Raw genomic sequence first — 22,979 nt, 5'->3', positions numbered from 1 at the left:
ACAAGCCACAGAGGTGCCTTATTGCTATTATAAACTGGTTACCAATGTAATTAGACCAGTAAATAGTCATTTTTAGTCATACCCATGGTATACCATGGCATTCAGCCAATCAGCATTCAGGGATCGAACCACCCGGTTTAGTCTTACAGACTGACCAGGTGAATGCTATGAGCTCTTATTTATGTCACTTTTTAAAATCCACTTCAATCAGTGTCGATGAAGGGGAGGCGACAGGTTAGAGAAGGATTTTTAAGCCTCGAGACAATAGACATGGATTGTGTATCTGTGCTGTTCAGAGGGTGAATGGGCAAGACAAAAGATTTAAGGTCCTTTGAAGGGGTAGTGGTATTCGGTGGCGGGTGCAACGGTTTTGAGATTTTTCACGCTCAACAGTTTGCTGTGTGTTTCAAGAATGGTCCACCACCCAAAGGACATCCAACCAACTTGACAACTGGGAAGCTTTGGTGTCAACATGGGCCAACATCCCTGTGGAATGCATTCGACACCTTGTAGAGTCCATGCCCCAGCAAATTGAGGCTGTTCTGAGGTCAAAAGGGTGCAACTCAATATTAGGAAGGTGTTCCTAATGTTTAGCATACATTTAGGAAAGTAATGTCACAACCAGTATTTCTAAGGAGTAAAAAATCTTTACAAGTGGCTGGGTTAAGGTCAGTTGTGGTATGTTCAGGACATGGTACTAAATGAATGAAACCGCTAGTATCAACATTTTAGTGGCTTGTGTGTTTTCCTCATCCACCTGCCAGTCTGATTGATCAAAAAGCTCCCAGGTCCAGCAGCTGTCTCAAGCATCAAGGTCAGTGATTGGAAGGTCTCTTGCTGGGACTCTGTTTGGCATACCATTCTGTCCATGGAGGAAATGAGCTAAGGGGAAATGCAACTCCTTTAATGAAGGTTTGGTTTCCTACACAGAACAATGGAGAAATGTGTTTTCTGTCTGTATGAAGTGCTGTGACAAGCCCCCAGAGGTCAGCTATAGTTTCAACCTATAGATCTAGTACACATTTACAAGACATGGACAAACTGAGAAGAAAGGAACGATGTTGAGGGCATTTATTTTTCATCAACACATTAGTAACCTATTTCTTACAGAGTGAACATTGTTTTCTATATGTACAGCACCAATACACCCAATGGATAAAGTAGAGAGTTAATAAGAAGCAGATGTTTTCCCTAAAAAGGCCAGTACAGGATCATGTGCCAAAACAGAATATACAAATATTACAAAACATTGTGGTAAAGGGAGCAAGACATTTCAGAATGGCTACAACCCATAACAAAAATCATCTGATTTCTCCACTGAGCATACATAGCTCACAAAATGTCACGGAGGGGAAAACAAAAGGCATGCTCACCAAGGGCTGTACAGTGTTTTACACAAGGAACATTTGTGAACACCTGTTCCAAAAACTGTCTCTGGCAATTTGAGAAACAAGTGAGAAAAAGCTAAAAATGGATAAATCTACCAACCATTAAAAATCATTATAGGGTTGGTTGTACATGACACGTTTCTCAATCAATTCAACTTCATAGTATAATGGTACTGGTCTTCATAGTTTTTCAACTGAAATGGCAAATACTCCTCAAAAGAAAGGTAGGGAATGGAGTACCATTGAAGATCCAAAAACACATAACAGGTTAAAATTAATACAAAGAACAGAAGGGTAATTTAGGATGTAAGGAGAGTTTTTAAATCAGGAAGTGTGTGATATAATGGAACTATCTACTATACCATTAAAGTGGCAGCAGTGATATGTGCAGAAGTACAGGACATCTCAGATGTACTGTAGATATTGCATCTTTCTGGAAGTTCAGTCCAATCACAGAGACCCTTTTTAAAAGCTATACCAACTCAAATACTCACCTTCTGAAGGCTCCATATTTGTGGGAAAGAATACAATTACACAAATCAGAGTACTTATTAAACATCATATCCAATGGTTCTTTGTGGTTCTTATCATACAAAATTGCTTCTGAAAAATAAGACTGCACTTAGATACTGATAAATACTGATTCAGACTGTGTCCAATGTGTACCGTGCACATTTACCACAGAGTGAAAAGCCCAACTCTATTGAATGTCCTTCCCAACTGCATTCCAATCAATAAGATGACTGACAAAATCACTACAAATGACAGATGATACTAACTATGGAATGTGAAGTGATACAAAGCACTGATATCAACTCAGCCCAATGTATCATTATGTGTAGAAGATGAGAACAATTCCCAAATGGAAGTCAAAAGTTGATCATTTTAGTTGTTTTGGGGGTTCCAACTGAATAACAGTTGTACAAAAACAGAATTACAAATAACCTTTGTTCAATGTTTGTACAGTCAAAGATAAAAAGAAAAACTGTTCCCTACCTGGAAACAGTAAACAATGCATGGTCATTTTCGTAAACTTTCCGGCTGTGGTTGCATCCTCGGTGGGCAGTTGTGGGAGTCTTTATTTGCTGGTGCCTATGTCGAGAGGCACTGGAGGGCAATGTGTTTTCAGTTAGCCTACTTGATGCGGTGGGGGTCAGGCGTCCCGAATAGTATTAGCAGGGGGACTCCTGTAGAGGTACTTCCAGATAGCGTAGTAGTGCACGGCTGCAGCCAGCGCCACAAACACGTGCCAGATGGCATGGGCAAACGGGATGACCCCGTCCGACTTGAAGAAGATCACGCCCAGGCAATAGATGAGTCCCCCACAGGCCAACTCGTACAGTCCATCCGTGTTGTTCTGTGGAAAATTTTGGGGAAAATCTCATGTAAAGGACTAGAATATTATTCTCCAAGGTTCAGCATATAGTACAGTAATACAAACCCTAAAAACCTTTGGAGTCTGAGTGACCTACCACAAGAAGGCCACAGGGGGGCATAGGAAGCTGAACAACAGATATTCTGCTGATCATATAGCGCAGGGCTATTCAACTCTTACCCTGTGAGATCCGTTCTGTTCTACCTAATAATTAATTGCACACAGCTGGTGTCCCAGGTCTAAATCAGACCCTGATTAGAGGGGAATAATGAAAAAATGCAGTGGGACTGGCTTCAAGGTCCAGAGTTGAGTTTGAGGGATATAGTGGTACACAAGTGAAGGGTGGTGATGGAGGCTGTGATCACTACGCCTTGATGATGGATGCTACTGATAATGTATAGTAAGTCACTAATACACACATTAACATGATGTTTTTGCAAGAACACCCGATGACGGTAGGCATTACAAAGGTGCAAAGCGATAGAGCACCTGAGAACAACTCCACCACTTTCACACCTCATTTTCACGATCTCCAGCACAACTCCAGTGTCAACGGCCCATTTCTAAGTTGTTCTAAGTAAAATGTTCTACCCAATGACATCATCGAAAGTTGAACCATTTTAAAAACAGTGATTTTCAAACACTATGAGATTGATGGAGATGTGGGGAGCAAGAAAATACCCTCCCTTGGGCAAGAAAAATCTGTTTTTCCCTTTTAATCCTACCCTGTGATGTCACAGAGAAGCATTTTTTAGGACCTTATTTTGTTAACCATAGATCATAGAAATGCTTTGTTTTCACATATGGAGACACCGGTAGTGGAATTGACAGATTCCAAATTTTCTAGGGCCATTTTAAATTAAGTTGTGTAAAAATCGGTGATGTTTAATGTGTCTGGCAGAGAGCTCGAAACAGAGTGTCAAAGCAAACAGTAAGCAGCAGATGTAAGCAGCACTGCCACTACCACTGTGAGTGTGGTGGTGACTGAGTAAGGAGATGACAGCAGAAAGGCAATATGTAAAACTGAGTACGTTACCATTGATGTCACAACCAACGCAGGGAAAAAACCCATAGTCAAATAGAAGGCGAGCTCAACAACTTTATACCTAGAACATAAAACACAGAATATTCCATATAAAAAAGACCCACTTTATCACCAGAACAACTACAAAATTGAGAACAAAAGTGATGATGTTTAACAGATATAACAATGGCCCTGTTCATCAGCTTCATTGTTATAGGATTCATTGAGACCGTTGTCTGTACATATCCAATGACTCCACTGAAGATTTAGTTTAAAAAATAATATATTTACATTGCAAAAAAGGCACAATTAAAATGCAGTAAGATTATTATACTGACTTTTCGTGGTAGTTGAAGACGTATATCGTTCCTGCAGCAGCCATTAGCCATACAAACCAACGCATGTGAACTGCGAGTGGGCCAAGCTCACGAAGATTCAACCTGGCAGGAAAGAAAGATGATGTTCATTCCACACTTTAGCCTAGGGAAACATACCAACTACAGGATCCTCATCACATACGAGATCATTTTGAATTACTTGTGTAACCCCGGTTCTATGGGAATACCAGTGACATGTGTCACTTACGAGATATGCCTAAGGGGCGGGTCACAGGCTCGAATTATCCAATCACACAGCGTCTGTTGAAGACAAACTGGTGGAATGGCGAATGAGGTGAGCCCCTCTCCCTCTCCCATAAAGGGAGCCATTCGCCAGCCAAATGGTCATTTTCAACCATGCCTCTAGTCCTTGCGCTCTTGCGAACAGGGAAAAGCAGTGGCACATCTCACTCATATTCTCATAGAACCGGGGTTCTATATTTCTTATACTTGTTTTGATGTGTCACTTATGGGATATGGACAACACAGACATGCTCTCTGAAGCCAGGGTGGCTCTAATAGCATCACACCTCAGAGGCTACGACACTGAGGGAGTATGCCCCACGAAGGTGCATTGACATCCAGTCGGTGAAGACCACAAACATATGAGGGGTGGCCCAAAACTCTATAGCGCAAATCTCCCCTAAGGAGATGCCTTAGACCAGTGTCCAAGAGGTAGTCATATCTCTGATGGAGATATTTTCCAATACAATAGCCTACACTATCTCAATATAGCCGTTAACAATGTAGGGGGCCTCCCTTTGCAGGGAGGTGTCCCCCCAAAAAAGGGGTTGGCTGCCAGTGAGTACAGTCCGCTTATTGGTTTTGCAGGCATAGGGCAAACGGTAAAGCGGGTTAGAAAGAGAAGTATAACATCTGTCGAGGCCTGTGTGACAGGCGAGATAGTAGTCAACTGGACATTTGGAGATCTTCCCTCTGTCCAAAAGAAAGTCCTGCAATGAAGCATACGGAGCATTTAAGAAATGATCTGTGTAGGTGATCTGTGTATACATATTGCTATATGGGGCTCTGCTTAGAGTGGGGGTGCCCAGAAAAAGCAAAAGTTGTAAAACCATTTGCCTAATCATAATTTAGAGGCGGGGTCTCCAAAAGACCTTACGCGTCTTTTTGGAATATGGAATGACTGTACTGACTGTCCATAATAACTCAACAAAAATAGGATACCTCGTAATGTGTCGAAGGCATATGAGCATTTATCAATAGAGCTAAGCCAAAAGAATGAAATATGCTGGTTACCCAGTTGCCATATAAAATTGCCCAAAAAAAGACTGTTTCCACCACCATCAAATCCAATAGAGTTCCAGACACATGTAGAATCTATTAAAGTGCTGACCTAATCTCAGACTGTGCAAACCAAGCACAGGTAAGAACGGGACAAGGAAAAAACACCAGAGCGCGTTGGACTTAGTGTACCATATTGCTATATGGGGCTCCGGGGCCCAGCAAAAGGTAACCATTTCCTCCTCTTATTTTTGGAATAACCCCAGTTTATCAATAGAGCTAAGTTGCCATAAAATTGCCCAAAAAAGACTGATCCTTAAAGTGAACCCCAGAAACCTGATTTCCTTTTTGTCACTATGAAAACAGAGAAAGGTGCAAGGTTTCTCCCCTGCCTTGCTCAGTTCGTGATGGCGCCTCCTGGTGGTAGCACCGAGGTGGTGCCCACATTAGCCTGTTTTTACTGTGTTGCAAGTGCAAAAGACAGTTAGAGGCAACAATGCCATAAGGCAAGGAAAAATAAGAAAGCCATGGTATAATAGCAAAAGTTAATCTGTCATCCAGCTCCGTATGTCAGAAGAGACCAGAGGGAGAACGAACATGCTAACTTTTTCATCCCTGGCTAAAACCTGAGAAGGTGTCAAGCGGAGAGTCCAAGGGAGGTGGCACTCGTGATAAGAGTGCACATCCTCCATCTTCCCATGTGAGCAATGTCACGAAAGTGCGCTGCTGCAAAAGGGAATACTGTATACATATACACACATATATATATATATTTTTTTTGTTTACAGATGTGCCTCACCACTGTCACGCGAGGAGGAGGGACAGCTTACGTTAAACCCGAGAGAGAGACCGTAGGCTTTGCACACTATCCTCCACTGCCACTTAGAGCTGTGACCTAGTTTGACTGGCACTTCTTGCCCCCGTTAGGGGGGTTAGGAGGGCGGAACCTTGCTGAGGCCGCAGAAAAGGATTGTTTGTCTTCAGGTTTGCCTTGGTTCAATGGCTTAGCCTGGGTATTGGCAGTCTGCTGTGTTGCTGGGGTTTAGGGCCCCCTGTGTTTAGGGCCCCCTTAGCCACCTGTGAGGCTAAGAAGAGTTGCAGTGACCAACGGGACGCCAAAGGGTCTGGTTTGCAGGGCATGCAGAAGTTGAAGGTTTCACCTTCCATCCACGTCGCACTTCTGTTGCATGGTGGCGACAGCGGGCCGAACAACTCCTTGGGTATCACAGGGGCATCCAGGAAGTCCACCTTTTCTTTGTCTGTCAAGCTGGACAAGCTTAGCCAAAGAGCCCATTCTCCCACCACCGCCAGACTCATAGTATGACCACAGACTTGGATGGCATTATGGGAGACACAGAGGTTTAGATCTGTAGCCATACAGATCTCATCCCAATAAACCAGATTCAGAGTACCTGAATCCAGTTGCCTCCTCCACATCCTCCTGTAACTCTGCCTGGTAGACCAACAATACAGAGGTCACATTAAGTCTCAGATTTAAAAGGTCCAAAGGTCCATTGACTTATGGAAAATGGAGGCAATAAAGTGATCCATCTTTCCAGGGAGGGAAGTGCCAGTAGTGCTAGCGGCACAGCGTGTGGGGTGGAGGTGGTCAGCCAGTGACGGCTCCACCTTGGGAGAGTTACGAAACCCAGATCATACATGTTCTTGCTGGGGAACCCCGATTCAGGATGCTGCTGGTAAGGGGCTTATTCCATGAGCTCCTAGCCTCTCTGAGGCAGGCTGTCACCGTGGGAAGCCGTTTCTTAGCGGGGCCATGCGTGATAGGAGTATTTTTCCAGAGCTGGCCAATCGATACAGAGACATCAGGGCTTGAGCTACTACTAAGCTATATGGAATTATTTTAGAGAACGTCATAACAAGGATCATTTTGCTATTTGATTTGGAATTGTAAGACCTCTTTAGTTATCAGAAAAATATATAAAAAAATATATTTAATTAAAAATGTTGGGCCTTACTGCTATTGGCCCATACAAACGCATTGACTACATGGTAGAACAGATAGTTCCAGATAAATGTATTTAACACCTTATTTTTGGCACAAAACAGTCTTCATATACAGTGCTTTCAGAAAGTATTCAGACCCTTCACTTTTTCCACATTTTGTTACGTTACAGCCTTATTCTAAAATGTATTAAACCGTCCACCCCCCCAAGTACACACAATACCCTATAATGTCTAAGGAAGAAATGTTAGCAAATACATAAAAAATACAAAAACTGAAATAATAGTATTTTGGCAGCGATTACAGCCTCGAGTCTTCTTGGGTATGACGATACAAGCTTGCCACACCTGCATTTGGGGAGTTTCTCCCATTCTTATGGGGGAGCCTCTCAACCCCTGTCAGGTTGGATGGGGAGCGTCGCTGCAGAACTATTTTCAGGTCTCTCCAGAGATGTTCGATCGGGTTCAAGTCCGGGCTCTGGCTGGGCCACTCAAGGACATTCAGAGCATCTCCTGCGTTGTCTTGGCTGTGTGCTTAGGGTCATTGTCCTGCTGGAAGGTGAACCTTTGTCCTTGTCTGAGGTCCTAACCTGCTCCAGAGCACTTTTCATCAAGGATCTCTCTGTACTTTGCTCCAATCATCTTTCCCTCGATCTTGACTAGTCTCCCAGTCCCTGCCACTGAAAAACATCCCCACAGCATGATGCTGCCACCACCATGCTTCATCGTAGGGATGGTGCCAGGTTTCCTCCCCACATGACACTTGGCATTCAGGCCAAAGAGTTCAATTTTGGTTTCATCAGTCGAGGGAATCTTATTTCAAATGGTCTGAGTCCTTTACGGGCCTTTTGGCAAACTGTCATGTGCCTTTTACTGAGGAGTTGCTTCCGTCTGTCCACTTCAACCATAAAGGCCTAATTGGTGGTGCTGCAGAGATGGTTATCCTTCTGGAAGGTTGTCACATCTCCACATAGGAACTCTGGAGCTCTGTCAGAGTGATCATCGGGTTCTTGGTCACCTCCCTGACCAAGGCCCTTCTCCCCCGATTGCTCAGTTTAATCAACTCTAATCAAGTTGTAGAAACATCTCAAGGATGATCAATGGAAACAGGATGCACCGGAGCTCAATTTCGAGTCTCATAGCAAAGGGTCTAAATACTTATGTAAATAAGGTATTGTTTTTTTATATATACACATTTGCAAGCATTTCGAAAACTGTTTTTGCTTTCTCATTTATTTATTTTTTAATAACTAGGCAAGTCAGTTAAGAACCTGGACGACGCTGGGCCAATTGTGCGCTACCCTATGGGACTACCAATCATGGCCGGTTGCGATACAGCCTGGATTCGAACCAGAGCATCTGTAGTGACACCTCTAGCACTGAGATGCAGTGCCTTAGACTGCTGCACCACTCAAGCACTGTCAGGTTGGATGGGGAGCGTCGCTGCAGAACTATTTTCAGGTCTCTCCAGAGATGTTCGATCGGGTTTAAGTCCGGGCTCTGGCTGGGCCACTCAAGGACATGTAGGAGACTCAAGACACTCAGGAGCTCATTATGGGGTATTGTGTGTAGCTTGATGAGGATTTACATTTTATTTAACCCATTTTAGAAGAAGGTTGTAATGTAATAAAATGTGGAGAAAAAAAAGAGTCTGAACACTTTTCGAATGTATATACACTACATTACCAAAAGTATGTGGGCACCTTCTTGTCAAACATCTCATTCCAGATTCATGGCTATTAATATGGAGTTTGTCCACCTTTTACTGCTATAACAGCCTCTACTCTTCTGGGAATGATTTCCACTAGATGTTGAAACATTGCTGTGAGGACTTGCTTCCATTCAGCCACAAGAGCATTAGTGAGATCGGGCACTGATGTTGGGTGATTAGGCCTGGCTCACTGTCGGCGTTCCAATTCATCCCAAAGACGTTCAATGGGGCTGAGGTCAGGGCTCAAGTTCTTCAACACTGATCTCGACAAACCGTTTCTGTATAGATGTTGCTTTGTGCACAGGGGCATTGTCATGCTGAAACAGGAAACAAACTTCCCCAAACTGTTGCCACAAAGTTGGGAGCACATAATCTTCTAGAATGGCATTGTATGCTGTAGCGTTAAGATTTCCCTTCACTGGAACTAAGGGGCCTAGCCCGAACCATGAAAAACAGCCCCAGACCATTATTCTTCCTCCACCAAACTTTAAAGTTGTCACTATGCATTCACTATGCCATGGAAACCCATTTCATGAAGCTCCCGACAAACAGTTATTTTGCTGACATTGCTTCCAGTCGCAGTTTTGACTTCGGTAGTGAGTGTTGCAACAGAGGACAGACGATTTTTACGGCCTGCCACTTCACGGCTGACCAGTTGTTTTTCATAGATGTTTCCACTTCACAATAACAGCATTTCCAGTTGCTATTCAGTAAGACCATGGCTGTGTGGTCGATTTGATACACCTGTCAGCAACGGGTGTGGCTGAAATGGCTGAATCCACTCATTTGAAGGGGAGTCTACATACTTTTGTATATATAATTTACTTCCATACAATTTTCCGACTGCTACAGGAGACCTTTAGACGATTCTTGTGAGGCCTGTGGGCGTCCTTGAGCAAAACAACTGACATGTAGTTAGATTAGTGTGTAGCAAACTGTTCGGACGCTACAGACAGAAGTTGGCAAATCGGCAGTACCGACTTCAGACGAGTCTCAAGATTCTTGTGGAGGTTGTAGCCAATAATAGTTTGTAACCCAAACCGTTCGGACGCTTCACCCTACGCTACAGACGATTTTGTGAGAAGACCGATTTTCGGGGTGTCTCATGGTCTGACAAACACTGCTCTAGCTCGGTCACCTTTCAACGCCGATGCGGAAGTGTTACATAGGTTGCGATGGCTTGATACGCAGCCACTGCACGCAAAAAAAAAAACATATCTAGCTTGAAATTGGCAGATTTTTATTTATTAAGGATCTTTTTATTATGCTAATTCGATTTCCGCGGGGGTGAAGACAACATTAGGAAGTTAATAAAAACGTGTAAAAGTAGATTTGAACCAGACAAGAGAGCTAGCAATAGTACAGTGTTGCTGGTAGTAAGGCTGGTGTGGTTATCTTGCTTTGTAGCTAGCTAGCCAGGTTAGCTTAAGGATTGCGGCGGGAGCTGGACATATGTTAGTGGTTAGTTAAAGCCTTACGGTGTGTGCTAACCTAGATAGCCGACGCGAGGACTAAACGAGTCTCGGTAGCTAGCCGTGTCGCACTACCTGAAAACCAGAGGCTAAACGAGTAGAAAGTAACTTCTACTCGAAGCAAAAATGTTCCTTTCGGTCAGAGTACTCAACACTAATCGACAATAGCTGCGGTTTTAAGTTCGGCAGCGTTAACCTCACGTTTTGCCTGAGAACAGTTCACTAGAAAGACAGGAACCTAGTTGTGCTGAGGAGAGCTTTCAGTGAATGCGGTCCATTTCGCAAGGTAGAGGCGTGAATGACCAGTTGGTGGGCGAGTGGCTACCTTATTATCATTAAAAATATATATATAATTCTTTCAAATTCATAATACAAAAATCAACTTACATTGCTATATCAAACATGTCTAGCAAACCAAACACCGGTATTAACAATGCTCAAACATACAAAAAATATCAATAAAAATAAAATACAAAAAATAAACAATTTAAGTGCAATTATATTCACTCTGAAAAAATCTTATTATAATGATTCATGAAGATGTTATTATTTTTGAAATTCACTAGGGTAAGTGTTTTAATAAGATAATTAAATTCAATCAGAAAAATTGGTAGTTTTGGTATAGAATTTTTGAATTTTTGTTTGAGTATAAAGTATTTGGCAACAATAATAAAACAAATAACAATAATTTCAGTGGTTTTGTTATCATTGCAATAGTAACATATTATATATGTTATGTTACAATTATAGGCAGTGTTCATAATGGTAAATAAGTACTTTGCAAGGTTTTCCCAAAATTTAGACACAAATTTACATTCAAAGAACAAGTGAGACAGATTCTCACCTTTTTCACAGAAAACGCAGATATCATCAATAGCCACAAATTTGGAAATCATAGAATTACATGGATATATCTTATGCAAAATGTTGAAGTGCACTTCCTTAACTTTGTTTGGTATACAGTATTTGTAAGGCCTTAACTATGCATTTTTTCCAGACAATGTCAGGAATAACTATGTTCCAGAAAAACTTTCCTCTCGGTGTAAGTTGGTTTTGTGAATGAAGAATTTGTCTTATATATTTATTACAACAAGATTTCTCAAGTAAGCCCACGCCTTCCAATCTGAGTTCTGGATAAACTTTGTGATCATTCCCAAAATTAAGATGACTTTTCATAAGTGTAGTTAGACCACTGGGAACGGCTTTGATCACAGAAACTTAAACTCAAAAACTCTCTGAAAGGTATTGGAAACTCGTTCAATGTTATAAATTGTTCATATGTAAGAATATTACCCTTGTTGTCGAAAATATCAAGATCAAAGTCAATATTCCTCTCATGCCAGCTGGGGTAGAACAATGACTTATTCCTTACAGTTATGTCTGAATTATTCCACAAAAAGAGCTTTATGAGGGGAAAAGAGTAGTATTATCAGCCATTTGGGAAATTTTGATTTCTTAAAAAAAAAAAATGGCCATACAGATTTGCATCATTCAGAATATCTAGAGATAGAAGTTCCACAACCAAAATGAATAAAATGGTGAAATTGGGCATCCCTGTCGTACACTTCTGTTGATACTGAATCTTTTGGAAGTATTACGGTTTAGTAGCACAGAACTATTTATATCTTTGTAAAACATGTGAATTACTTTAATAAAATGTTCACCAAATCCAAAAAGTTTAAGAGACCTAAAGAGAAATTCATGTTCAATTATGTCAAAGGCTTTACAGAAGTCCAGAAATAGGACAACCGCATCTGAGTCAATTGCATCTGAATAATCTATAAGGTCCAAGACTAAACGAATGTTAGAGCTTATGTGACGGACCTTCATAAATCCTGTTTGAGTCTCATTTATAATGGTATCTATTCCTTTCTTTAAACTTTTGGCATAAACCAGAGCAATCAATTTGTAATCAACATTTAATAAAGTAATTGGTCTCCAATTGTCAATGAGAGAAGGTTCTTTATCGGGCTTCGGAATCAATGAAATAAGGCCGTGTTTCATAGTGGAGACTATTTCCCACTTTTAATGCAATCTTGAAACATTAAAAATCGGATCTTCTAGTAACTCCCAAAACTGTCTATAGAATTCAACTGATAGGCCATCAGGGCCAGGTGATTTCCCTTTTTTCATTGAATTCAGAGCCTCTCTAATTTCTCCAGTTGACACAGGTGAATCGCAAACTGAGTGGAAATTATCCTTAATTACAGGGACACAATTCTGAATGTGGCAAATGTAGCTTTCACAACCATCTTCCTGAAATTGAGAGCTGCAAAGGTTTTCATAAAAGGAATTGACAAATGATGATATTTTAATGGGATCTTTGCATAAAACATTGTTAATTTTGAGTGCAGTTATAGATTTTCTTTTGTAGTTTCTTTTTCAAGTGTAAAAAGTAACTAGTGTTTCTTTCCCCCTGTTTAATCCATTTTGCTCTTGACCTTACAAAGGTGCCCTTTGCCAGATCCGTGTAAGTCTGTTCTAATTCTAGTTACAAAGACCTGAACACAGACTCCTCTTCTTCAGATAGATTATCTTTCTTTAGAAAACTGTCAAGCTTGCTCATCATCTCTTTTTCTCTAATGTTCTTTATGTGCATCAGCTCTTTGGCGCGTTTAATGGCTACCACTCTAACTTTATATTTGAAAAATTCCCATCTACTTCCATGACCCAAGTCTTTTCTAGCAAAAATATTTTTAGCTAATGATTGGATGTTTTCAATGAGATCAGTATCTTTAAGAAGTGTATTGTTTAATTTCCAATATCCTCGAGTGCCTTTCGATTTTTTAGTGGCTTGTAAATTCAGGGAAATCAAGTGATGAACAGAAAAGGGAGCCAACTGATGATCTACATCTATAACAAATTGTAACAAAAAGGGGGAAATTATGAATAAATCTATTCTAGATTTACGTGACATAGTTTTGTTGGTCCAGGTATAACCCTTAGCATCCGGTTTGAAATAACTCCAGGCATCCTCAACACAGAGATCCTTGCATAATGTTACTATTTTGAAGGTTGACTCGTTCTAGGAGGAAAACGATCAGCAGATGTGTCAGGTGTTTCATTAAAATCCCCTGAAATAATTAGAAAAGCCTCAGAGTATTTGTTGTTTAAATCCTGTACTTTCCTGGTAAATTGGGTAAAAAGGGTCTTATTAGGAGCATGTGAGTTAAGTCCGTATACATTACAGATGATGAAAATAGCATTGTTAAGTTTAACAGTTACTATGACCCATCGCCCATCTTGTGAAGATGTGGATTCTAGAATGTCACCTTTAAACTTGTGAAGAAGTGTCAAAACACCAGCAGAATGATTTGATCTATGACTGAAATAGGCCACATCTCCCCATTATGCTTTCCAAAACTTCAAATCACTTTCACCCGAATGAGTTTCCTGAAGAAGGACAAAAATCTGCATTACTGCATTTACAATATAAAAATAAAGCTTTCCTTTTTGTAAGATCTCTCAAACCCCTAGCATTCAGACTAATGATATTGAGTGAATTGAAAACGAACTCCTGCATTAAAAAAGAAAGAACACAAATTAGTTAACAAGTATTAATGTGAACAATAAAAAAACTACGCTCAGATAAGGTAGCGGTGGTTAACAGAATAACAAATCTATTTACTTAATTTTCTTTGGCAAGTGTTCATCAGTTGTAGTTCGAACGGTACATGTATAATTGGCAGTACATGAACTGTACTCATGGTAGTACTCACAGTTCCAATTTTCTTAATGTCAACAGAGTTACCCAGTAATCATTCTTCCTTCGATAAACGCGTGTGGGCCCTTGAACCCCGCCTTCTTTCCTTCTTGTCGCGCCTTCTGTATAAGTGGCCACAGTTTCTCTCTGGCAGCCTGGTCCTGCGGTATCAGAGCTTCTTTGATGCAGAGTTTCTTCTCATCCAGAAACTTGTTCCCCTTGGCCATTTTCCATATGATGTCTCTGTAATGGCGCATAGTCAAGCGCAAGATGATATAGCGAGGGGGTCCATCAGATCTTCATTTCCCAAGTCGATGTACCACATCAATCACGTCTCTTAGTCTGTCTTTGATGCATGGTGCCACTTTTCCCAGGACATTAATGACTCCTTCTCTAATATCCTCTCCCTCTACATCTTTTACACCTTGGATTTTCAGATTCCACCTGTGAGAGTACCTTTGAAGTTCAGCTACATTCTCACACAGCTCATTATTTTTGGATGGCATTTTCTTCAGCTCATTCTCTAGGAACATTATCTTTTCTTTGTTCTCGCTCACAATTTTGTGTAGTTGATTGACAGTTTCTGACAGATTATCGATCTTCTTTGATGTTTCTTCTGTAGCCCGCTCTATGATGGACACTTTGGAGAGCGTGGCGTCTTGTTTAGTAGACAGGGACTGGATTGCAGAGAAAAGTTCCGACATGGAAATGTCTTCTTTTACTTTTTTCACCGGTGGATTTTTACTTGGGGTCTGAGGTAAAGAGGTTGCAAGGATTTCATCCTGGTCAGTTTGTTCTTTCTCTTGCTTGAGATCGTGGCTTCTTGTGTATCCATGCTGCTCTGGTCCTCGTTGTGGCTCGCTAGCATGTCAGACTTCTTCTGTGAGACTTGGATATTTCATCTAACTTTTGTCTTTCTGTCGTGTTCTTCCCATTCAACTTGACAAAAACTAACTCTAAACTTATCACATGTCCATAAAAAAGTTAGTTTCTTTCAATATTAATAGCCAATATTTGACTGTTAACCACCTAACCTTTAATATTGCTTTGAAGAGCGCGAAAACACTCCCTCTCACAGCGACGCCATCTTGGCCAATTCCACGAGTGGCTACCTTAATGAAGGAGAGGGGCTCACCTCATTCGTCACGCTGTCTCCAACAGACGCTGTGTGATTGGATACTTCGAGTTTGCGATCCGCCCCTTAGGTGCATCCCATAAGTGGCATATGGAAATTGGTATTAGAAATAGAACTTACCATGGTGTGTAGGAGGCAGCGATGAAGAAATAGATGACCACTCTATCACACATATGAAAGCAGTGCTCCACAGACCTAGAATCAAGACCAAGCATTCAGTATTTCTCTCATTGGCTTTTGATTGTGTCTGCCCACTCATACCTAGTATGCAATTAAAATTATTATGTGCTGGGTGCTGTATAATATAACTCAGGTAGTCAGACCGGTTACTGTAATCAGACCTGGTAAGCTCTTGGCTTAGACATTCATTTTTACCAACACATGGCTAACCTTTGTTTAACCAGCTAAACAGCTGCTTTTAGAGAAAATGAGTTTGGAGTTACCTTTCTAACTAATAGGCTTTGAGTTTACACTTCCTCTTTCAATTAGAATGTGGGGAGGTCAAAATAATCAAACAAATCTATTCATTTTAAAATGTTGATTACTTCTCCTTTCCATTCACCTGATAAGACAAGACATGTAAAAAAAAAAAAGTAAAAAAACAAAGTGCTATCTTATGATGGGGCCCCTGGGTCACCGTTTTGCTTGGGAGGGGGTCCCTTGGCAAAAAAAGGTTGAAGACCCCTGGTCTAGTGTGATAGAACATTCCTCTGCCTCCTCACCTCATGTGGCTCTTCTTCCAGGTGATGATGTGGAACACAGTGGAGACCAGGAAGAGGGCACACAGGCCCATGCCGTACACCCAGGCTGTGATCTTCTCCCAGCGGTCGTCAGAGAGACGGTGCAGCAGGGCCATGCCCACAATGGCTGGAACGATGAGTAGCTGCAGGGTACAGACAAAGGGAGACAGATTAACATGACCAACTGTTGAAAACTATCCCTGTAACATACACTCAGTATAGTCTACAATGATAATGTTTTTGGTCAAATGTGTTTTCTCCATAACCCTATCAACAGGTCTGACATTTGAAAACCAGTCTTTGTACAGTCGTGGCCAAAAGTTGAGAACAACACAAATATTAATTTTCACAAAGTCTGCTGCCTCAATTTGTATGATGGCAATTTGCATATACTCCAGAATGTTATGACGAGTGATCAGATGAATTGCAATTAATTGTAAAGTCCTGAATCCCCCCAAAATATTTCCACTGCATTTCAGCCCTGCCACAAAAGGATCAGCTGACATGTCAGTGATTTTCTCGTTAACACAGGTGTGAGTGTTGACGAGTACAAGGCTGGAGATCACTCGGTCATGCTGGTTGAGTTCGAATAACAGACTGGAAGCTTCAAAAGGAGGGTGGTGCTTGGAATCATTGTTCTTCCTCTGTCAATCATGGTTACCTGCAAGGAAACACGCGCCGTCATCATTGCTTTGCACAAAAAGGGCTTCACATGCAAGGATAATGCTGCCAGTAAGATTCCACCTAAATCAACCATTTATCAGGTCATCAAAGAATTTCAAGGAGAGTGGTTCAATTGTTGTGAAGAAGACTTCAGGGCTCCCAAGAAAGTCCAGCAAGTGCCAGGACCGTCTCCCAAAGTTGATTCAGCTGCAGGATCGGGGCACCACCAGTACAGAGTTTGCTCAGGAATGGCAGCAGGCAGGTGTGAGTGCATCTGCACGCACAGTGAGGCGAAGACTTTTGGAGGATGGCCTGGTGTCAAGAAGGGCAGCAAAGAAGCCACTTCTCTCCAGGAAAAACATCAGGGACAGACTGATATTCTGCAAAAGGTACAGGGATTGGACTGCTGAGGACTGGGGTAAAGTCATTTTCTCTGATGAATCCCCTTTCCGATTGTTTGGGGCATCCAGAAAAAAGCTTGTCCGGAGAAGACAAGGTGAGCGCTACCATCAGTCCTGTGTTATGCCAACAGTAAAGCATCCTGAGACCATTCATGTATGCGGTTGCTTCTCAGCCAAGGGAGTGGGCTCACTCCAATTTTGCCTAAGAACACAGCCATGAATAAAGAATGGTACCAACACATCCTCTGAGAGCAACTTCTCCCAACCATCCAGGAACAGTTTGGTGACGAACAATGCCTTTTCCAGCATGATGGAGTACCTTGCCATAAGGCAAAAGTGATAACTAAGTGGCTCGGGAAACAAAACATCGATATTTTGGGTCCATGGCCTGGAAACTCCCCAGACCTTAATCCCATTGAGAACTTGTGGTCAATCCTCAAAAGGCGAGTGAACAAACAAAAACCCACTAATTCTGACAAACTCCAAGCATTGATTATGCAAGAATGGTCTGCCATCAGTTAGGATGTGGCCCAGAAGTTAATTGACAGCATGCCAGGGCGGATTGCAGAGGTCTTGAAAAAGAAGAGTCAACACTACAAATAGACTCTTTGCATTAACTTCATGCAATTGTCAATAAAAGCCTGACACTTATGAAATGCTTGTAATTATACTTCAGTATTCTATAGTAACATCTGACAAAAATATCTAAAGAGACTGAAGCAGCAAACTTTGTGGAAATTAATATGTGTCATTCTCAAAACTTTTGGCCACGACTGTACAGTAGGCCTACACTTAGGGAAGGTGAACTCACCGCGTGAGTATAGCAGTTTGCAGCATGCTCATAGCAGGTGGGCTGGTAGCGGCAGTTAGCAGAGGCCCGCCTGTTCATAAACCTGAAACATACAGCAACATGCAGCAAGTGTTAGTGGGGCAGGTAGCGGGAGGACTAGGGGCTGTTACAATACCGGTGTTAGAGGTTATCCTGATTCAGAGCTGTTCTCACACTGTTCTGGGTTGTTCATGCAATAGTATGCCACTCCAATTGAAGGAAGCAGGAAAATAACACAAGAAGACAAGAAACTGACATACAGTACATCTCAAAGAAAAATAGCATATAACTAACACATGAAGGCCTACTGGTACATTCACATTTTAGTGATTGACCAAAGAAAAACAATTAAAGTTGCTTAGTTTCAGGTCATTTCCATGTAAAAGGACCCATCAGCACTATCCTGAAGTTTATAGGAGCATATAACATCTTGTTCCAAATGAAAGCTAAGAGTCTGTTTTTTAAATTTGATTTAAAACATAGATACATTTTCCAACCATTTTAAATCCTAAAAATGTGGAATATGCAAAAGCTTTGATTTCTGGGCACAGAGATGGAAGTTGATACCATATATACCATATAATGTAATATACTCTTCTGGACCAAACTATATTGTGCTGTATTGAACTATATACTGTGCTATATTGAACTATATACTCTACAGCACTATACTGTACTACATCTTTAATTTACTGTAATGTCCAAACTTGTAAAACATAGACATCCATGATTGGTAGAGATTTGGTCCGGTCTGGACCAACCACATTTGGTCAAGTATGGAGGCAGAGCTCATTAGGGTTAAATAAATTTTAAAAATAACATTTTGAATAATTGCCAGTGTGTATAATAATACTCAAACATGCAAAGGAGAATATTACATTTTTTTCTACCATTGTATAGGACACATCACCATGAAGGGAATGATATTCATAATTATACATGTATAGTACAGACCCATGATGTCAATCTGTTACAGTCATTCTGTTACCGGGTATTGATCCACTTTACTTAGTGTAGTTCAATAACCAAAACAGATTTGTTCATACTCAAGGTGTCATATCATAGCTGACACCTAATTCTTAATGCAATCATCTTTGAATCTTAATTCGAAGTACTTAAGAGTTTTTGAAAAACGTGGTCACATAAAAAATTGAGGGAGATTTTACTGTTACCAAACTTTGCATCTGCACTGTTCCTCAAATAAGTATCTTTGTAAAATGTTCAGTGGCAATTGTTAAAACTATACTTTTGCATATAGGTGTATGTTTTTTAAAACATTGCGATCAATCGTTTTTGTTTGCCACACATTTTAAAGTGAGTCTCGGCGTCACTCTGATAACATGGAATTGCCCTTCATCAAGGACATATACCAATTATTTACAAAGCCATGATTGGACATTTATGGCGACTTGTTTTATCGGATTCCATTTCCCTGCGCTATATTGCATTTCCTGGTGGGAAACATTGTAGCTCGTAGTACTGCATGATACAATAACCATGTTTCTGCTTCATTCATGGCTACAAACAAACAATCCATCTCAGAGTAAGGCTCAGTAAATGCCAATAGCTAGGTTCACTTACGTTAACAAGACCACTTGCCTCAACAAATAAACGCCAGCTATCTATCTATAGCTAAATTCATCATAATGCAAACATTGGATGACTGCCACATTTTTTAGCTAACCCACCTTTGAAGGCTGTTCACTCTCTTCATTTCAATGCCTTCACGCAAAACGAAGGGAGGAAATCACGAAGCAAGATTAAGCTAGCGAGCTACAGTCAAATAGGAAATCCGCAAGCTAGCCAAATGGGAAATTAGAAAGCTAGCCAAAACAAGAGAAATTGAAGGCCCAGCTAACGTCATCAACTAATCAGTAATCTGTACACATAATAAGATGCCCCCAGTCCAAATCGATACACTATTTTAGTATTTTCCTTAATAGCATTGTGCTGCAAATATAAACTAGCTTCAATCGATTACATTAATATAATCATTTAGCAAAGACATATCCTCCTAACACTTGTGTCCCCTTGTAGACACCGGCGTTGTTCCCTTTTTCACGATTAAAATGTATTCCGTTCATGCAAAGCGATTTTGAATGACGGATGCTTGAACCAATAATAGCACTAAAAGTGTGGGACATCATCCTATCAGACCAATCAAAGATCTGATGACAGTGTGGGTGGCTGGAGGAGGTTTCAAAATCTGTCACACCATGATAGACAGATGTAACAGTAGTAGTTACTTTTGTTTTTCAACCAGCAACCCTGAATATGGGTTTCCACTAGTTACTACAACCCTAAAGTTAAAACACATTATCAAAAAAATTCATGAGAGCCAAAAGTAGCTTTTTGGTCTTAAATTAAGGTTCGGGTTTAGGGATAAGGTTAGCAGTGTGGTTAAGGTTAATGTTTGCGTTAGCTTTTAAATCAGATTTTAATTTCAAGAAGAGAAGTTGTATAAATTGCCGGGGTTTATGACCTTGTGGGTGTGGCAACTAGTGACGAAAACCTGAATATGCATCAAAAATGATTTTTGTATTCTGTTCAGAGTTCAATATCATGTCCTGTGTCATGAATTAATCATTTATTTTTCCAAATTCAGCCTTTTAGTATTGACTTTTTATCTCAGTGTCAATAAACTTGAGCAAATAAACTGATAGTACATCATAGGCCTGTTTCAACAGATGCATACTTGCATGCAAAGAGATTAATTCACAATGTTATCAGATGCAAATATGTCCCTATGGGTAATAATGTTGTGCTGTATGTGGACAGGACACAAAACATTTTATTTTAATTTTATTTCACCTTTATTTAACCAGGTAGGCTAGTTGAGAACAAATTCTCATTTACAACTGCGACCTGGCCAAGATAAAGCATAGCAGTGTGAACAGACAACAACACAGAGTTACACATGGAGTAAACAATAAACAAGTCCATAAAGAGATTGAAAATAAAGTTGAAATATATATACAAAAAATACAAAAAATACAAAAGTACACGAGACACGAACAAAACACGTCTTCACTGCTACGCCATCTTGGATCATAAGTGTGCTGTGCTGCTAGCCAATGTTGAATTGCACACCAGCAAGGTATCTGATGAGCACTCTCTAACCATAAAGTTACATAACAGTGACAGCATTGTAACTCAGCAATGTATCTGATGAGCACTCTCTAACCCATAGAGTTACATAACAGTGGCAGTAATGTAACTGGATCATTCAGGAACAACATTAGATAACACAACACATAGCTGTTTACATAAGACTTTAAGTGCTATATGCAGTCTTAATGAGTTTCAAACTGACAAATGCCTGCAGTTTTTTTTCTCTTTGGGCTATTACAACCAGAGTGAAACATAAGCCCATACTGACTCAACTTCAACGCAGTGGCATTGCACAATACCTTTCAGAACCATTAATAACCAGCACATTTATGCATGAGAGGATAACATTCCCAAATGTATCCATTTTAAATGTTTGCATTGGTAAACTCAGAATAAGATGTATAATCAACCCCTTAGAGAAAGATTTCACATGTTATATTTGGACAGACGGGTAAACCTCTAAGTATGAATTAATCTCTCTGGTTTTATATGTTGTGATGCCAAAGGATTACAAAAGTAGCCCTAGCCTAATGTGTATTGTAGTTCATGAAAGTAAAATCCACTTTTTGCACAAGATCCTATCCCTAGGGTACACCATGCATCGGACAGTTCAAATGTTGTTTATCCAGCCCAGGAGGAGCTCATGGTTTACGAGCTATGGAAGTACAGCTGAGATGGTGGGTGGCAGGCAGGCAGGGTTTTTAAGAATGACATTAGCAGAGACAACGGGAGGATGCAAGCAGTCATATGTTAGGGTTTAGCGTTTCCTTGTTCTTGCTGCAAGGCTGCAGTTCCCCCATGGTGCCATAACACCACTAATGCGATACAGGACTGAGACATGGAGGTTGGCATTCTGTCATACAACACAAGTTTAGCAGCTCAGCATAGTGTCCCTGTGTTTCTAAATATGCTATAAAACAGTGTTTAGCTCATTCTATTTCTGACACTGTTACATGTTAGAGGCACATGCAGAGTTAATCCGTTACCCCACTCTGCTCACAGTCAACAACCTGAAGACCCATTTCACTTACTCCACGAGCCACAACGGCAGTGCAAGTGGAAGAGCTCATGTTACAGAGGAAGTGTGGTTAAAGGTCCCTCAGGTCAGGTATTATGTTAAGCATCTGACAAGAATCACCCTCTGTGTCACATTATAACTACACATACTGTAAAGGCTGTGTGTGACCTATTTTCATTGATTGCTTGTAAACACTCAAAGCTTGCTGAACAAAGCCCTCTGGCAGGATGTAAAAGCTCTCTACACCATGTAGATCAACAGTACTAAACAATGCTCCATACTGCCCAACAGCAATGTACTGTACTGTACATGCACACAGCAGGCCATGCTGTTAATATGACATCTTTAGTAGCTACTGTAAGACAGACACTGGTGGGACTACCCACAGGATAACAGAGGCTTTGTGAAGGCACGTGATGCCAGGGTTAAACAGCTCTGTAATTGGTTTACTGTTTCATGCTGGAATGCAGTACCTCTAAAAAGGGAAGACATGGGAATCCCAATATTGTGGATTACAATACGCTGGAACACCTCAATGAAAAGCCACGGAATATTCCCATCCTCACACTTAGAATAACAACAACACTAATTCTGTCTGATAAAGATGACAAGAAATGTAAAGGTGTGATATTCAGATGCTTGATGAATCAATGTTGTCAATGTGAAAAGGCTAAACATCTAAATGCATAGCTATGCCCTTCGAGGTTTCAGTAAAGAGAAAAAATAAAATGGCTGCTTTTTGCAATTCATGGCATGGTGGATATATTAGTGTATGTTATAGCCATGCTGTCAATGCCCATTTCAATCAATAAATTAAACTGCTGTAAA

The 22,979-nt window shown here is 40.8% G+C and overlaps 1 protein-coding gene across 2 annotated transcripts; it reads right to left on the bottom strand.

Annotated features, from left to right (window-relative positions):
- Window positions 1–1,054: 1,054 nt before the first annotated feature.
- Window positions 1,055–20,101, bottom strand: LOC135554379 (monocyte to macrophage differentiation factor). 2 transcript variants are annotated; one of them, XM_064986662.1, is made up of 7 exons: window positions 19,711–20,101; window positions 18,005–18,086; window positions 16,112–16,272; window positions 15,510–15,584; window positions 4,126–4,227; window positions 3,800–3,869; window positions 1,055–2,745 (listed from the first exon to the last, which is right to left on the bottom strand). In XM_064986662.1, the coding sequence occupies exons 1-7, from the start codon at window positions 19,734–19,736 to the stop codon at window positions 2,542–2,544; spliced, it is 720 nt and encodes a 239-aa protein (XP_064842734.1). In that variant the 5' UTR covers window positions 19,737–20,101; the 3' UTR covers window positions 1,055–2,541. The 2 variants fall into 2 exon arrangements, with proteins under 2 accessions (XP_064842734.1, XP_064842735.1); XM_064986663.1 differs by lacking the exon at window positions 18,005–18,086.
- Between the last annotated feature and the right edge of the window lie 2,878 nt (window positions 20,102–22,979).

The sequence above is a fragment of the Oncorhynchus masou genome, chromosome 14 (genome assembly GCF_036934945.1).
Source record: "Oncorhynchus masou masou isolate Uvic2021 chromosome 14, UVic_Omas_1.1, whole genome shotgun sequence".
Lineage (NCBI taxonomy): Eukaryota > Metazoa > Chordata > Actinopteri > Salmoniformes > Salmonidae > Oncorhynchus > Oncorhynchus masou.
Note: the sequence above shows the minus strand (reverse complement) of the source record. Positions and strands in the feature narration are given on the sequence as shown.

What these genes read in the sequence shown, in the direction of transcription:
- LOC135554379 (XM_064986662.1), bottom strand. Translation starts at nt 19,736, where the DNA reads ATGAAGAGAGTGAACAGCCTTCAAAG. An exon ending in GCTGCCTCCTACACACCATG is followed by an intron (nt 4,228 to 15,509) that starts GTAAGTTCTATT and finishes CTTTCCTGCCAG; the next exon opens with GTTGAATCTTCGTGAGCTTG. An exon ending in GTCTTCAACTACCACGAAAA is followed by an intron (nt 3,870 to 4,125) that starts GTCAGTATAATA and finishes TTTATGTTCTAG; the next exon opens with GTATAAAGTTGTTGAGCTCG.